The 16,597-nt window shown below is 38.2% G+C and overlaps 1 protein-coding gene across 2 annotated transcripts in view; it reads right to left on the reverse strand.

Annotated features, from left to right (window-relative positions):
- LOC145674809 (allatotropins-like) overlaps positions 1-16,597 on the reverse strand; it is a 375,336-nt gene that overhangs the window by 130,357 nt on the left and 228,382 nt on the right. Inside the window, exon 1 of one of the 2 annotated variants that reach the window (XM_081745028.1) lies at positions 282-428. The exons of the other annotated variant lie outside the window; for it this stretch is intronic. Within the exon in view, the coding sequence (XP_081601154.1) occupies positions 282-290 (9 nt within the window). The 5' untranslated portion in view covers positions 291-428. Of the gene's footprint in view, positions 1-281; positions 429-16,597 lie in introns of those variants that run through there. 2 annotated transcript variants of the gene reach the window in all.

Raw genomic sequence — 16,597 nt, forward strand, 5'->3', positions numbered from 1 at the left:
ATCATAGTCCATCATATTGGGAAATGAATCATGTATAAGTTCTTGCACACAAACTACATCCGGTTTATGACATACGAGAAATTGGTTTAAATATGCTTTTTATCGTCACTACTTGCGCGATTTAAATTTATCGTGAGAAAGGATAAAGAGTTTATCACAGTCATATAGAGGAAAATTTCGTAGTATAACACTTCTGTGCAATGTCGATATTTACGTAAGTTTGCGCTATTCAAAGTTAATATGAGTCTTAAAACTAAGAAGTGAAGCAAAAAATAACTTACAAAATCCATGATAGATGTTTATGAATATAAATGCTGCAGGTAAAAATAAAACCATACGGCGACGGTAGATTTAAACACAACTAACACTCAAGGATTTCCTGTTTGTATACGTGATAAATACCGCTGTTCCACTCTGCACTCTTGCACTATTAGAATCGGAGGGCACTTGTGTTGTACACACGTGACGTAGAGAAAGAACAAACCAACGGAGGCACACACCACACTACTTGGTGTGAATTCGTATCCATTGACCTTGAAGACCAATACCTTATGTATCTGTTTCAAACACCTGCTGTGGGCGAGTCCGTGGGTCTCGATCGCAAGACAGAGAGACTTGGCTGCCTTCCAAGTGAGAATTCAGTTCTTCCTTCCGGGATAATTTGCGTCTTTTTTGTTTAGAAATAACATCGCTAAATTTATTTCCTTGTGTCTCATGCTGGAGAAACTCGCTTTCAAAGGGTTCAAGATGCTCTTCCTGGGTCTTTTTCGGGACCTCGCTATCCTCAACTGGTGAGGGATGTGGTTCAACCTCCATGTTGTGTGAGGTGATATGCTGCTCTACTCGTATGCCGGAGGCCTCCGATGGAGGCGATAAAGGCACTCGTTTACTGGGAAGTTGGGTATCGTCCTTTGCTTTCTCAAGAGACGGTATTGTAAGTGCAGGGAACTCCTTTGGGTCCGGAACCGAGCGTCGATGCTCAAGATCATCTTCTTGGTTACCAGATTTCGTAGAAATGACAGGTGGGGCTAATTTGTAGGATGTCTTAGGAGTCACTTTTCCGAGTTCTGTCATGCGAGGAAGGGACGGAGAAGTTGTCGGGATTACACTCGTTGCCCCTCGGGGTTGAGCTCCCCGTTTCAGTACACAGTTCGCTACGGTGTGCATAGAGCTTTGGCATCGGAAACATGTAATCGGTTGTCCACTGTATGATACTCCTACTTTATAACCATGGACTAGAAGTCGGGATGGCACATGAGATGTCAGTTTAATATGTACATGGCAAGTTCCAGTTTTAATACCAGGGGGATAAGGAGGGGCCCATTCCTGATCTTCTATTTTAATCACTGAACCATATGCACTAAGAGCCTCACTCAATAAGTTGTTCGATGCCTCGATAGGGAACTCAAACACACGAAGGAGGGTAGTCGGATCTGCTGCGGAAATAATTCGAACAAAACTCACTTCCTTATTTGAATGAGTGAATGGGACCTCACTAGGGGCATGAGCTGCAAAGTCATCGTATTCCTGTTGCGTTTTGAATTTTAGAAAAATACAAAAATTTTCACTATTTAACTGCATGGCACTGATGTGATCAAAAATACCTGGGAAAATGGAGTTCATCCAATGGTAGATTTCCAAGGGGACTGGTCGAACTGCACGGAACTTCTTGTCAAATTCTAGTTTAAATTGAAGATCTTTTTTATATTCCATATTCACGTCTGCACTGATACACCGACACTACGCCGAAACGGCAATAATTGAGAGTACGGAGTATAACTCCTACTTCAGTAGTTTTGCTTTGATATAGTAATCAGAGCTATGAAATACACTTAACGTATATATGGTCTACGATACTATAGGCTATAGTACACTGTGGAAGCACCAGAGCACCCGTGTTGACTCGACGGCGGCTTGATGCGAACTGACCACTCGGCCACGACGACCGACAACAACAATCGTCTGAATTCTGCTATTTGAATGTAACGTGGCAAGACATAGATAACGCCAACCAATCAGAACTGTGTTTTTCGTTCCTACTTCCGGGAGCATTACTCTCCTGAGCTAGTCCTAATAAAATCAAGGATGTTATAAATAGAGGATCTGCCCATATGTATCGTCATCCTATTAAATCGATGAAGCCAAAAAACAACCGAGCATCGGCACGTCTGATTGGCTACTTTCGTTTCCGCCATGATTGTTAGCTCAAAACATTGTGATCCTATTGGGCGGAGTGGGCAGAGTAGGGGTGGCGAAACTGTGACATATGGCTTCAAGATTTTGTTGTAAGGGTAGATCCTCTATTTTATAAGATCCTTGAATGAAATATTGAGATTAGGAAAAAACATAATTATTTTTCATTTTATCTTTGAAGTGCAGCAGCCCTTTCTTCCATATCGTAGCCAAGACGGAGATAACAGCAGAGTTTGCAGCCTCTCACTGGATCCTGTCTTAATAGCACGGCTGTAATGCAGTTAACGTGTTTTACGCCACCTCACATAGGTTCTATGTGATTCTATGATGAATGCAAGGCGACATACGGCCGACATACAAAGAACGAAAATTGAGTTTGTAATTCCGCTTTGGGCGATATATTACAAAAGAATATTGAAAGGAATTTGAAATTAATTTTTTAGTTTAACGTCTCACGATTATGTACTTTAGGCTAAAGAAAACGGATAATTAATGAAATTGTGAAATTAGATTTTTGTGCTTTCCCACCGGAAATCGGACGCAAAATCAAATGCGCCAAAGGCTCATGCGCTAGCCACTAGTTCAGGGTGGAGAGAATATATATATATATATATATATATATATATATATATATATATATATATATATAGATAGATAGATAGATAGATATACCAAGTTTCAGGTAGCCATGCCGTGCAATAATAATGCTTTATAATAAGTATGGCATTCATTTCTTCTAATTTCATTTCTCATTCTTTGGAAGTACTTTCAGTTGTTTGGGGGGACTTATCCCACCTTTGCTGCCACCAGAGACGCCTGTTGTATTTGCTGTACCAATAAAAAAGATCATCGTCACCTCACTTCCACTTGTCATTCTCATGAATAAACAACAAAGTCAGAGTTACCAACCCACCATCTAAACATTCCGCTAGGGAGATTTTTTTTTCGGATATTGGACACATGACAACAAAAGGTTTAAATAATTGTTCTTTAAAGGTACATTACAACAATTTAACATGTTATTGAGGAAGCTAGAAAGATGATTCAACATAAAGAGCAACAAAAAGAAGAAAATAGCGGTGGTTTAAAATAAACTTGTACATACATGTGATTTATTTTAATCTAGTTAAGATATACTACATTCCTAGTTAAAATAAACTAGATTAGCAACCCTGTAATAGACAGCGTGGCGAACGTCTTTTGAGGAATTTTACACAGTAAGTATTTGGCCTTCCATTTCGCATACGAGTAATGCTTCTATAAGTTGATACAAGGAATATAAATCCAACATTGGGTTAACGTTACGGTTCTGCTAGGCGCTGACCAATCTGTCTACTTACATGGAAGCAGATTCTAGAAAAGTATTTAGTTTCATCGTGTAAAAGAAATCTGAAAAGAAGTTGGCTTCTATCCATCCTTTTCCTAACTTAAAGTTTTCTATATCTACCTATCTCCCTTCAAGCATCGCCGCTGCACGTATGCACACAATATACAAAATTATAACTTACACGCAAAGAGTTCTAGTGATAGATTTCTCACGTTGATATATTCCAACACATATTTTAAATGTTTCCATGAGTATACGCCAACAGAGGTTCCTAATAATGAGCACATGTGGGATTACTGACATTAGCGCCAGTATGTAAGCTGACAGCTGACGTGGATCAGTCGAAAAATTACAACAAAAAAAGGGATTTTGAGCTTAGTTTTGTCAGAGACAAAGGCACGTATTTATCACTCCGTTGATTTAACAACATGTTTTGCTCCAAACCTTTATCTGTGGGTTTTTCTATGAGATACAAAATAATGTTGATATTGTGAATGTAAGACCATCGTTATGGAGCATGTGGTTTTGTGGATTACAATGGATGCGTAGCTATTAGTGTCATAAGGTCGGTTGCCTGAATGGAGCAAAAGCATAGCAGAGAGCTGAACATTCATTATAATAACTCTACTTCATAATTATCAAAGTAATAGGGACAGTTAATTTTTGCAATGATTTGAAACACTATTTTAGTGAGTTATTAATAAATATTATTACACGAACACGTTGCATAACGGAAATAATTAATTCAAAGAAAAGTCCGCGTTTTGCAAAATCGCGTTGATCAATTCTTTCTTCGAAAAAATGTAGAATAATAAACAGACACACACCACGCTCGTATATATATAATACAGGGGGTCTCAAAAGTCACCTGTCATAGAGCAATTTTGTTATTATCAGAGTTACGACAAAATGTAAGAGGGAAAACCGTCTCCAAATATGACGTTTTCAATCTAAAGTGAAGGAATTTTTTAAATCGGACGAGCCGTTTGGGCTGTACACTGTTTATGTACCCAATGTTAAATGAAAAATGCAACGTTGCCATTTACCTGGATCCACAACATAAGTGAATGAAGTTATTATTTAAAATGGGGGCTGGCCATCGTCATGTTAGAGTAAAAGACAATAACTTTATTCACTTATGTTGTGGGTCCAGGTAAATAGCAACGTTGCATTTTCATTTAACCTTGGTCGCATAAAAAATGTACAGCCCAAACGGCTCGTCCGATTTTTTTTTTTTTAAATCCTTCACTTTAGTTTGAAAACTCATATTTGAATATGGGTTTTCCTCGTACGTTTTGTTATAACTCTGATAATAACAGTTACCTTTTGTCAGGGGAATTTTCAGACATGCTGTATTACATATATCGGGTGTTGCAAAATAAGTGTTACAACTCTTGGGAGGTGAATCCTGCCACTGAGACAAGAAAAAAAGTTCTTTTGAACTTTCGGCTATCGGACATAGTTTCAGATCTACAAGGTGCCGAAAGCGTGGGAAAATGACTTTCGGACGCCAATAGTTCGGAAACTGTCCAACGTAAAGAGGGCGGGTAAAAAATTCACTGAAGAAGTCGTACATGCTGTATTGAATTTTGCATGCTTCACAATCCTACTATGCACGCGCAAGGGATTCCCCAAAGAAACGTAGGGAGTCCCGAATAATCTGCTAAATGAAAATCGGTCTAAATGGATAGGAATTGATGGAGTTTCTACCAGGTAACAATAATTCGTTTGTATTAAGTCGATATCTGGAACAAATACAAAATGGTGGACACCTTCATGCTCGTTGTGTGTGGTTGCATAATCGCCAGGTACGGATGATGGGCAACAGTGAAGTTCTGAGTATTAAGTGTAACGAATTTGTATTCAGCTGCTCTAGAAAGACATCTGGAGTGTCGGTAGAGCACAACAGATGGAGCAGGGTGATTCACATGTGTGGAAACAAGTAACGAAAAATGCCCAGAAATGCACTCATACTCAGTAAACATGAGTTCAAAGCGTCGGAAATGTAAGGATTAGCGTCAAGAACATGAAAGCCATTGCCAATTCAGCAATAATATTCCATCAACCCGATGCAATATGATGTGCACGGTTGCATACCAAGAAGGATGCAACAACTGAGCCCAAGTTGAAATTGTGCAAAGGGACTCACTAAAAAACTGGATAAACTAAATGAATGTCTCTAATGAGATCGCATGATCGATATTGAAATGTGGCCAATGTGTGTGTTGATATCGACATGTAGCTAATGGACAAATGTCAACATGTCCCGCTACTGCTGGGACACCGTCTCACATGCGAAAACTAGGAAAATAACGTTGTACATTCTGCTATTACATCTGGTGCACTTTTTGGTAGAACGTAACTAGAAGAAGATTGTATCAATGGCCCACTTTCTTTGGGACATTGTCCCACAGTCGACACATATGAAAAGAAATCTCTTAATCCATGGTTCAGATTGTGATAGAGAGTGAAAATAACAAACTTGTATCATGTCTCACGTCTTCTGGGACATATGACGAACTCGATATCAAAATACCTCCAGAAGTATGTATCTTACACACAGTACACATGCCAAGACAAAGACGAAAATGAATCAATTTAGCACATGTAACACTATAGCTGGAACACCATACATATGGAAAATAAAACTACATGAGAAATAGGAAGAAACGTCTTAAAGCTCTGATTGTTTACAACTGTGCAGTAGGAGTAACAAAATGTAACACACAAGCATGTCGGGAGGATGTACAAGAGCGCTTGCCAAACAAAGTGGGTACTCCTCAAAGAAATGTATACAGTGAAAGTCAGGCTCCCTCGACCCTCAGGGCTAGAGCGCTCGCTTTCGCTCGCGTGGTCGCAGTTTCTAATCCTACTGGGAGCCCACGGCCTCAGATTCAAGACCCGAGTAGTTATTTTCCTATTTTTCCCACGTGGGGCGGTGTCCCAGTAGTAGTGGGACCTGCTGGCATTTGTCCATTAGCTACATGTCGATATCAACACATATTGGCCACATTTCAATATCGATCATGCGATCCCAATAGTGACATTAATTTAGTTTACCCAGTTACTTTCTGAGTCCCCTTGCACAATTTCAGCTTGGCCTCAGTTGTTGCATCCTTATTCGTATCCAAACGTGCACATCATATTGCATCCGATTTATGGAATATTATTGGTGAATTGGCAATGGCTTTCATTTTCTTGACGCTAATCCTTACATTTCCGACGCTTTGAACTCACGTTTACTGAGTACGAGTGAATTTCTGGTCATTTTTCGTTACGTGTTTCCACACATGTGAATCACCCTGCTCCATCTGTTGTGCTCTATGGACACTCCAGATGTCTTTCTAGAGCATCTGAATACAAATTCGCTACACTTAATACTCAGAACTTCACTGTTGGCCAGCATCCGTACCTGGCGATTATGCAACCACACACAACGGGCATGAAAGTGTCCACCATTTTGTATTTGTTCCAGATATCGACTTAATACAAACGAATTATTGTTACCTGGTAGAAACTCCATCAATTCATATCCATTTAGACCGATTTTCATTTAGCAGATTATTCGGGACTCTCTACGTTCCTTTGGGGAATCCCTTGCGCGTGCATGGTAGGATTGTGAAACATGCAAAATTCAATAGAGCAGGTATGACTTCTTCAGTGAATTTTTTACCCGCCCTCTTTACGTTGGATAGTTTCCGAACTATTGGCGTCCAAAAGTCATTTTCCCACGCTTTCGGCACCTTGTAGATCTGAAACTATGTCCGATAGCCGAAAGTTCAAAAGAACTTTTTTCTTGTCTCAGTGGCAGGATTCACCTCCCAAGAGTTGTAACACTTATTTTGCAACACCCGATATATATATATATATATATCTTATATATAAAAGAGAACGCACAAATCCTTTGTTCCCTCATCACGCTAATACGGCTGAACCAATTTCTTTCATTTTTGGGGGGTTATTAGGATTTGGACCCTAGATGGTTTTTATCATATCACTTTAATTTTTAATTACCAGTGTCTTGAGATAATTGACCATTCAAGTGTCCATAACGTACAAATCCTTTGTTAGTTCATCATAGGTAAAAATAAACGTATTTATATGCAACCCGCATGACCGTGTCACTCGGCGGGTTAACATAAATGACAGGCGATATAATGTTAACATTTACTGAAATCTACTATGGTTTTTATCATATCACTTGAAAGCGAAAAAGTAAAAATTATCTAAGTAACAAAGTTTATTGCGTTCCGGGGTGACCGCAGCGAAGCGGGGCGGGTTAACATAAATGACAGGCGATATAATGTTAACATTTACTGCAATCTTCTATGGTTTTTATCATATCACTTGAAAGCGAAAAAGTAAAAATTATCTAAGTAACAAAGTTTATTGCGTTCCGGGGTGACCGCAGCGAAGCGGGGTGAACGCTGCTAGTATATATATATATATATATATATATATATATATATATATATATATATATATATATATATATATATATATATATATATATATATATATACAGTATATAGCATGATCCAATAGTTCCGTTACACTCATGTAAAGAACGAGGCATCCTGTAGTAAAGCAGTGAAACCTATCACATCATGTTGCCGGACTAGTGTCTCCCTCAATTCAGGTGTATAGAGACTCAGGTGTATAATTGGTAACATAATATATGTGTAGATACGACTTTATGAACCAGAAATTTGCTTGATCTGGGATACAACAATTAATCCCTAGGATAAGAATTGAGTTCCCTTAGAACTGAGCCATCGTACTTCCCAATGCAGCCTTATAAAACAACTATATGTCCGTTTACTATGTGTTTACAGAGATGAGAGCGAAAAGGGTCAGAGAGAGTTGGAATTCTTTTTTATATGGATTCAAAGTCCCGAGAACAGGTTTCATATCTGCCAGTAACCCTCTATTAAAACCGGCTCCAAGCACAGAAAGGATGAGCGATTTCTTTCCCGTACAAATACATGAAGACATATTTCCAAGTACCCAATAAATACATGAAGACATATTTCCAAGTACCCAATAAATTAAGAATATTTAAAACTTGATTCTCATGTATATTTTAAAGCAATTTGATATTCCAGAACTGTATCTACCCTGTATGCGCTCGTGCCTACCCATCAATTCGGGAAATAATTAAAAAAAAAAAAAATCTTACAAACTTTTTGATGGATGATCATAAATTTTAGCCAAGACGTACAGAAACAAAGGTTACCAATCGAGTTTGCTGGTTTAGGTGATACTCAAACCAGAAGTGATACAATCCAATCATCTCCGGTTTTAACGTTGATCACTAATACAGCAGAAACGGTAATAAATAGCGAGAAGCGATATCTTGCAATCGATTAAGCATAGGAAGTGATAAATGTCCATTACAACTTCTGGTTTCAATATTGATTTGCATAGATAATGATAAGATAGTAAGATGTAGTTTTTGGAATCAATTTAGCGTTCTAAGGTTAGATGCCATCTTCACTGTTAACCCTTTATTCAAACCGGAAGTGACATAAACCAACCACTTTCAGTTTTAACGTAGATCGCTATAGAGTTGAAACAGGGGCGTCATTTAGGGGGACATGAGGGGGCAATTCCTCCCAAGAGTTTGAGGAATACATATATTTTAATCGGTTGTCTATCAATATACTAGTGCTAAACGTGAAAGTCTTATGTCGGCGGTGCTCTTGCCCCCCTCAAGCGAAGTCTGAAATGACGCCCCTGAGTTGAAATGGTAATAGTTAACGAAAAGTATTTTTTAAAAAATCAATTAACCATTACAGTAATATATTCCATATCCACTTTAATCTGTGTAATAGAAGCCGGAAGTAGTAGAAATCCGTTTTAAGGTTTAAATCAGAAAATATAACGCTGCACAATCCAAACTACTTTACGTGGTGTACACTTGATACCGCTGTGTGTTTTAAGTACTGCACTGTTTTTTGGTGATAGAGAAGAAGGATCCGGAATCCTGATTGCGCACAGTCTATTCTTTGCAAATTTAGAGTTGTATTGATAGATTCAATGAATAGGTTTGTATGGATAAGTTGCATGGATAGGTTTTTAGCATTTATCAACCCTGGTGTTAATACATCCATTCATTTTAAAGTTATCTCTTTTTGAAATTATGAAAAAGTAACCCAGAATGAAGCAGTTTTGATCAATGCATATTGAGTTTTTAAAAATTTCGTTTTTCTCCAATTAGTATAGTCGGGGATCTAGCCCGGGGCCGGGGAAGCCTACGTCCCCAGTTTTTGAGTGACAAAAATAATTTAAGCTATTATTTAGATATTTTTGAAAGTTTATAGTAAACTCACGATATGCCTATCATAGTCTGCGTCCTGGTTCATCAGTTTTTACCTTCTAGGTCCGCCCCTGAATTAGTCTCCAGAAGCGATCTAATGTGTAGAAAAATATCAGGTACCTAAACAAAAATGTATGCGCACTTTGAACAGTCCTTGGAAATTTATTTGCCAACTTACAAGATTTTGTTGGAAAAAAGTAACGTTATGTCTCATCAATAGGTGGCAGGAGAATAATTGATCTAGCTGCGTTGAGTTGATTTTAGTTTAGCGTCCCTTTCAGCAGCGAGGCTATATGAGACGTGGACCTACTTAGTAACGTGGAATCCGAACCACACGAGCTCCCGCCGGGAATCACACCCGGGTCTCTCACGCCAAAGGCGCGTATGCTAACTGCTTAGCCACGAGGGAGCTCTTTGATCTAGCTGCGCAACCCAGTTAGTGGCAAGAGGGTTACATCAACGTGACAGACGAAAGTTTGAGCTTTGAAAAGTAGAAGCAGGGTTTTAACTGGTACTGGAAGTTTGAGAATGTTTTGCGGTTCAGAAAAAGTGGACACGTGAGTATTCGAACTGATCTACCTTCAAAGGTGACAATTACACATCTATGAGAAAAATTCGAGGTGCACGGAACATTGTGTAATGTACAGAATGGCCAATCAGGGCGAATTTGCATGACTATAAATGCTGAATTCTCAGTTGCAGTACTGGAACTTTCAGAGTTGGCAACAAAAATCACGAAGGCAAGGGTCAAATGACAGTGCTGTAGTAAGATGCTACACGTACTGAAGAAAGGTAAGTTACTGGTTGCAACAGCGAAGTGACGACCACCCAAATCGCAGGATATAATTTTGTGAATAGATTTAGGAAATGTTTACACGTGAACCGGGATTTATGGGTAGTATTGTTTGGTCACATGAAGCACAATTTAAATTTAATGGGACTGTTAATAGGTACAATTAGGTGTATTTAGATTAAGTTAATCCCCACGTTACTGTTGAAAAGACTACGAATTTGCCTAGTGTAAATGTGTGGTGTGGTCTAGAGGCTCACTGGGTCTTTCCATTTTCACGGTATTAGAACTGGAGAAAAGTATCTAACAGCGCTTCTTTATTTCATTTTCTTTGCCATACATGCAATGTATGGTAATAACGGGTTTTATGACTAACAAGATGGGGCCCCATCGCACTATCATAGGAATGTGCGAGCATATCTGGATCAAAATGTACCAGACCAGTGCATAAGACGCAGAGAGCTAATCGAGTTTTCTACACACTCCCTAGACCTTACGCTGCTCAATTGTTTTGTTGCACAGTAAAACATGAGATGTATTGTCATGAACCACCTAAACGGGAAACACTTTGGGATGAAATTCAAACGGTGTGGGTGAAGAAGGCCATCATTTTGTACACTTTCTTTAACGATCATTTGGAACATTCAGTTTGACTAGAAAATACGCTTTTCTTTCAAATTTAATTCTAACTTTACTTTTTACAGAAATTTTGTCTTGGAAATTGGAAAATAAATTTTCTATGGCAGTTCAAAGTGTGTGTATCACGTATATTGATCTACGTATCACGTATATTGATCTAGAATAATGGTTATTTAGTACGGAATTTACGATAAAAGATATTTAAAAATCTTCTGTTTCAAAATACTTGTTGATGCGAATTCTATTTCGCTGAGTTACATAAATGCTCTATTTTACTGAGTCTTTTTTTGGGGCCTGGACCTGGTGGGTACGCCCCTGACACAGACGAATATGGTAAGCAATTAACTCATATGGAAGATTAAGGAAATCTACAATAGATTCATAAAACGGAGAAGTAAAATAGATTTTACACTGATTGTCTTACAAGCATTAAACGTGAAAGTAAGAATATATTAGATCATGAAAGAAGAGCACTGTAATAGGGTATATCACCTATCGTGTTCTGCTTCAATAAAAATAAATAAATATTGAAACCAGGGGTGTAAATAAGGGTTCCACAGACCACGCATTGCGGAAGGACACGAGTCAACAGGGGCCCGCAAATCGTGAAGTGAGACGTAGAGAAGGAACCCCACTCCACGCTTTCTGCGGGAGGGCCCCAAGCCTTTAGTTACGCCACTGATTTAAACAACTTCTCCCTTAGAAGAGTAATAAAAGTGATGTGTTAGAAACGCAGTTCGAGATATGTATTAGCTATGCTTCAAAATTTATTTTTAACGGTTCAATTGTATAGATTCGCATAGCGAATATAGATACAAAAAATTTAAACATACATTCGTCTTTAAATATAGGAAGAAGAAGATATAGATTACAGAAGTAGACCTATTTTACATGAAATGTTTTCCGGGAAAAATATCATTACTCGTAGAATCAGAGCTGAAATTATCTTCAATCAATTCTCTTTTGCAGTGTAAAAGTCTAATAAAATCGAACATGTCAGAACGACTCACTAAAAGCAGCGCAATCCGATCTAAAATAAAATATTTAAACCAGGAACAGGACGCTACACACAGCGTACATGAATATAACAAAATGTTGACTTTGCAGGCATTAAACATTCATTAACTACTACGTAACTAACTTTTAAATCCGCACTTATTCTCTTTAAGCATTAAGTAGTAACGTAATGTGTTATTTTTATGTATTTTGTTGCTTCCGGCTTCCAAAAGTATTTGGTTATATATACTGTTACCTACAAGCATTATGCCATTCTGTTGGTAAAAAAAGGCTATAAAGCACCTTTTACCGAGACATGTACTGTATCTCATATATCAAAGAAACTGTGGTTCCCAATCTATATGCTAGTACAACAGGCACTGAATAAACGCTAAAAATAGTTTTGGTTTTTAATTAAAGATTTATGTGTACTTTCCTATCAATTACCTCTATTTGGAAAGTAGTTTCCATCTGGCCAATATAAAGGGACTTGGATTACACAAAGCCTGAAGGGAAGAGTGGAATTCTTTCTGCTTTACTATAGAATTGATATCTTCTCTGAGTTTCAGTATCAGAAAGAAAAACATCCTTTTAAGGTAGGACACCGAAAGTTTAATGTGGAATAAGTTTCTTATTACATTACTTTCTCCATTCCTAATATTTCCTTTGACCTCGTGTGGTAGCTGTGTTGCCAGTTTCACAACAGCAAAATTTCCAGTTCGAGGTAATAACATTTCTAAATTATTTGCAGGAGGAATAGTGGCTCAGTGGTCGATCGCTTACCTCTGGTGCGAGGGATACCTAGGTCGAACCCCGGCCAAATAAGTTTCTGGTGGATAACATCGGGTCCGTATGTTTTCTAGGAATACTCCCGTTTCCTCCTACGTTTCATTTCATCAATTCCTCCGTCATCATCCACTTGCCTTAATGATCCGCCTCCCTTAGTCTAAAGGGCATAACCGTGGGACGTTAAGCTGAAAATTTTCATTATATTTCATTTTGATTAGCTATTTGCAAAATTTCTGGCCACCTGAAACAGAGAGTGACCCATATGGATGGGACTCTTTCTATTCTTAACTTATCTCATCATAACAAACCTTTTTCCATGTATATATTAATGTGTATGAAAGTCAATGTGAAAGAGTTAATCTTGATGTTATTTCTTGCTGATGTGTAGTCCTTTTCAATGTCAGTATCTCAAGTGAAATTACACATGTTCTACAGGCACACTTCAGTACTCAAGATGTCATTTAGCACGTCAGATGAGGCTAATTTTCACTTGTGTAGGAAGGTTACAAACAAGTACTGTACAACTTTCAGGCATGACGACAACGAAATTTTGTGTAGTTCCGATTTTGTGCCAGCGCAGCTTTGCCTGTTTTATATTTTCTGCCAGCTTAGTGCATTTCTGGTTGAACCATGTATTTCCGCGTGCCCCAATTTTTCCATTTGCTGTAATTTTAATTCTATTCGTAATTTCAACCAAGTATCCTCAACAACAATAGGTTCCGAACCTTCTAAAAGAGAGAATCTATTCGACACTTTAATCTGGTATTGTCCTTTTGTCTGGCTTTTCTCTAGTTTGTTTAAATTAAACCTCTCCGCTCTGAGATGTTGAATATTTCCTTTATTCAAAGATAATATTTCTCTTATTATCGCTGCAATCAGGTAGTGATCAGTGTCACAGTCAGACCCCCTGAACAACTAAACATCAATTATGCAGGACTGTCTGCTTTTATTTAGTGAAACGTGATCAATTTGATGGAGCAACTTAGGGGAGAGGGAGATATTTAAAAACGATTGATGACCGATAGTAGTGTCAAATCTATAGTTTTCGTGATCTCCGAGATAAACAGTGACATTTACAATGCCATTTAAATCCAAATTCAGCCCCGAAGCTTAGTGGAGGGGGAGAGAATCCTTTGCTTCTCATACGCAAAGGACCCCACACAATCCTTATGGAAATTTAATTTCGGTAGAATTGCTTGAATCCGTGATATTGTGATCCTGAGAAAAAGCCTCAATGATCACAACCACAAATCACTAACCGTTTGGTCTCTACAGGGCCAGTATTAAAAAAAAATGCCGAGTAAAACGATGTTCTGGATTTCGGTGAAAATAAATAAAACTGTGATATGTTTTAGATATCGTGATCCTGAGAAAAAGATATCCGTTTGTGACTAGCGAGCAACGGTACGTCAGTTGGTAGAGAATTTGTTCGCATTTGGGATGTCCAGCCCGGCCGGCCATCTTGTCTAGGGTTTTCCAGGGCTTTCATTTGTCCCGCAAGATGAACATCGGGATGTTATCTATCCTTAAATAGTCTTGGCTGCTACTCTTCCCATCTCTTTCCCGGATTTAAACCTTTTCATGGTTTCATACAATTCAGACTTTTTCTCAGGAACACAATATCTATCGCATATCACGATTTCAAGCAATTCCACCGAAATCCAGAATATCATCATCTTCGGCTGTTTTCAAAAAAAGTAGTCGTGAAGTAGTCAGATGCTCAGTGATTGGTGATTGTGCCCAATGAGACTTTTTCTTAACATCACTATATGTACAACATATCGTGGCTTCAGTCATTTTCACCGAAATCCAGAATATCGTTTTGTTCGGCTGTTTACAAGAATGTGGCCCTGTAGTAGCCAAACGGTCAGTGATTGGTGGCTGTGCTAATTGAAACTTTTTCTCATTTACACCGTATCTACAACATATCACGGTTTCAAAAAATTACTTCGAAATCCAATTTCCGTAAGGATTGTGCGGAGTCCTTTTATGTGGCAATGTCTCAAGCTGGAAACCCCGAAAATTTATATGTTAGTTGAACAATGCAAGCAAACAAACAAACAAAAAAAACGTCTATCAGAGAGCGCTTCAGTAGTAGTAAAAAGTGACTGACTAACGGAATATATTACTATTTTTTTAAATGTAACCCAGTGAAGCGGTTAATTGACGCTAGTATTAAATAAAGCTGACAAGATTATTACTCGTACGCAAATCAGACACTTATTTAAAGTGTATATGCATTAATTAAAAAAGCAAAAATGAAACATCCTCATTCGTGGCTAAGTGGTTAGCGTACAGGCCTTAGTGGAAGGCCCGGGTTCGATTCTCGGCAGGAACTCATGTGGCTTGGATTCCACATTAATCAGTAGGTCCCGTCTCATATAGACTCGCTGCTGAGAGCGAATCAATTAAACAAAACTGAAATAATACGATTGAGCCTATAATATTGATACAACTCTGTATCTGTTATTGCTGTGCGCATGTTAATTATTGTTGTATTGCACTGAGCGCGGCTGACAACTAAAATAACTTATTTCGTGGAAGGTGGACGGTTAAGATATAGTCCAGTGTAATTTTAATCCCGCAGTTATCTTTTGTACGCTAAGGAAGACGGTTGACTAATCGAAGTGTATATGCGTGAATTGGTGAAATGACGATATGCGAGAAATGGGTTAAATTTGAGAAAAGCTACGGACACAATGTTGAGCACTACAAATTCACATGATCAGGGATGGAACCTGGGATCCCAAGCACTAGAGTTGAGCGCTCTACCATCGAGCTACCGTGCGCCACCATTTTTACTCAGAATATGCTCAGAAATCACCAGCTTAGATTTTTACAAATTGTGTGTGTAATCGTGCCCCTTTCTCTCTCTCTCTCTCTCTCTCTCTCTCTCTCTCTCTCTCTCTCTCTCTCTCTCTTTGCAAGACTAAAATGTAATTTACGTTTGAGTTGAGCCCTTGTTTCCTAGAAACAATGAAGCATCCTGAATGGTAAATTGTATAATAATAAGAAGAATTGTGTTACATTGAAAGTGCAGCCCACATTAAAACATCCACCACGTGGTTTCACAAAAGATAATACGGTCATTAATAAGGGTAAACGTAAGGTTGAATTTACCTGTATTTCGTTTTACAACAACGACAAGATTAAAAATTAACGTTTGTTGACAGAAATGTTTTCATAGGACAGAACAATAGGTCAGGAAAATCAATGTTTACATCTGGTGATCTTTTGTCTTCGCGGCTTATGGCGGGTGCTTCTGGATATTCGGATATTTTGTATACACACAGATGGGTGCTTGGATTAATTTACATATGTATTGAACACGTATCGTTGAATTTTGCTGGATATCATGAAACAAACTTCCGTTCGTTGTTACATGTTGATTTACTGGACAAACCATTCTCCAAACCGTGAATAGGAAATTGTTGGTAGCCTAAAAGTCACTGAGAACCAGATTTAATATTTTATGATCTATCCGGACGAGCCCTTTAACATTATCATCTAATTCATTTAAAAAAAAAAAAAATAAAATCTTTAA

The sequence above is a fragment of the Thermobia domestica genome, chromosome 18 (assembly GCF_964235325.1).
Source record: "Thermobia domestica chromosome 18, izTheDome1.hap1.1, whole genome shotgun sequence".
Classification (NCBI taxonomy): Eukaryota; Metazoa; Arthropoda; class Insecta; order Zygentoma; family Lepismatidae; genus Thermobia; species Thermobia domestica.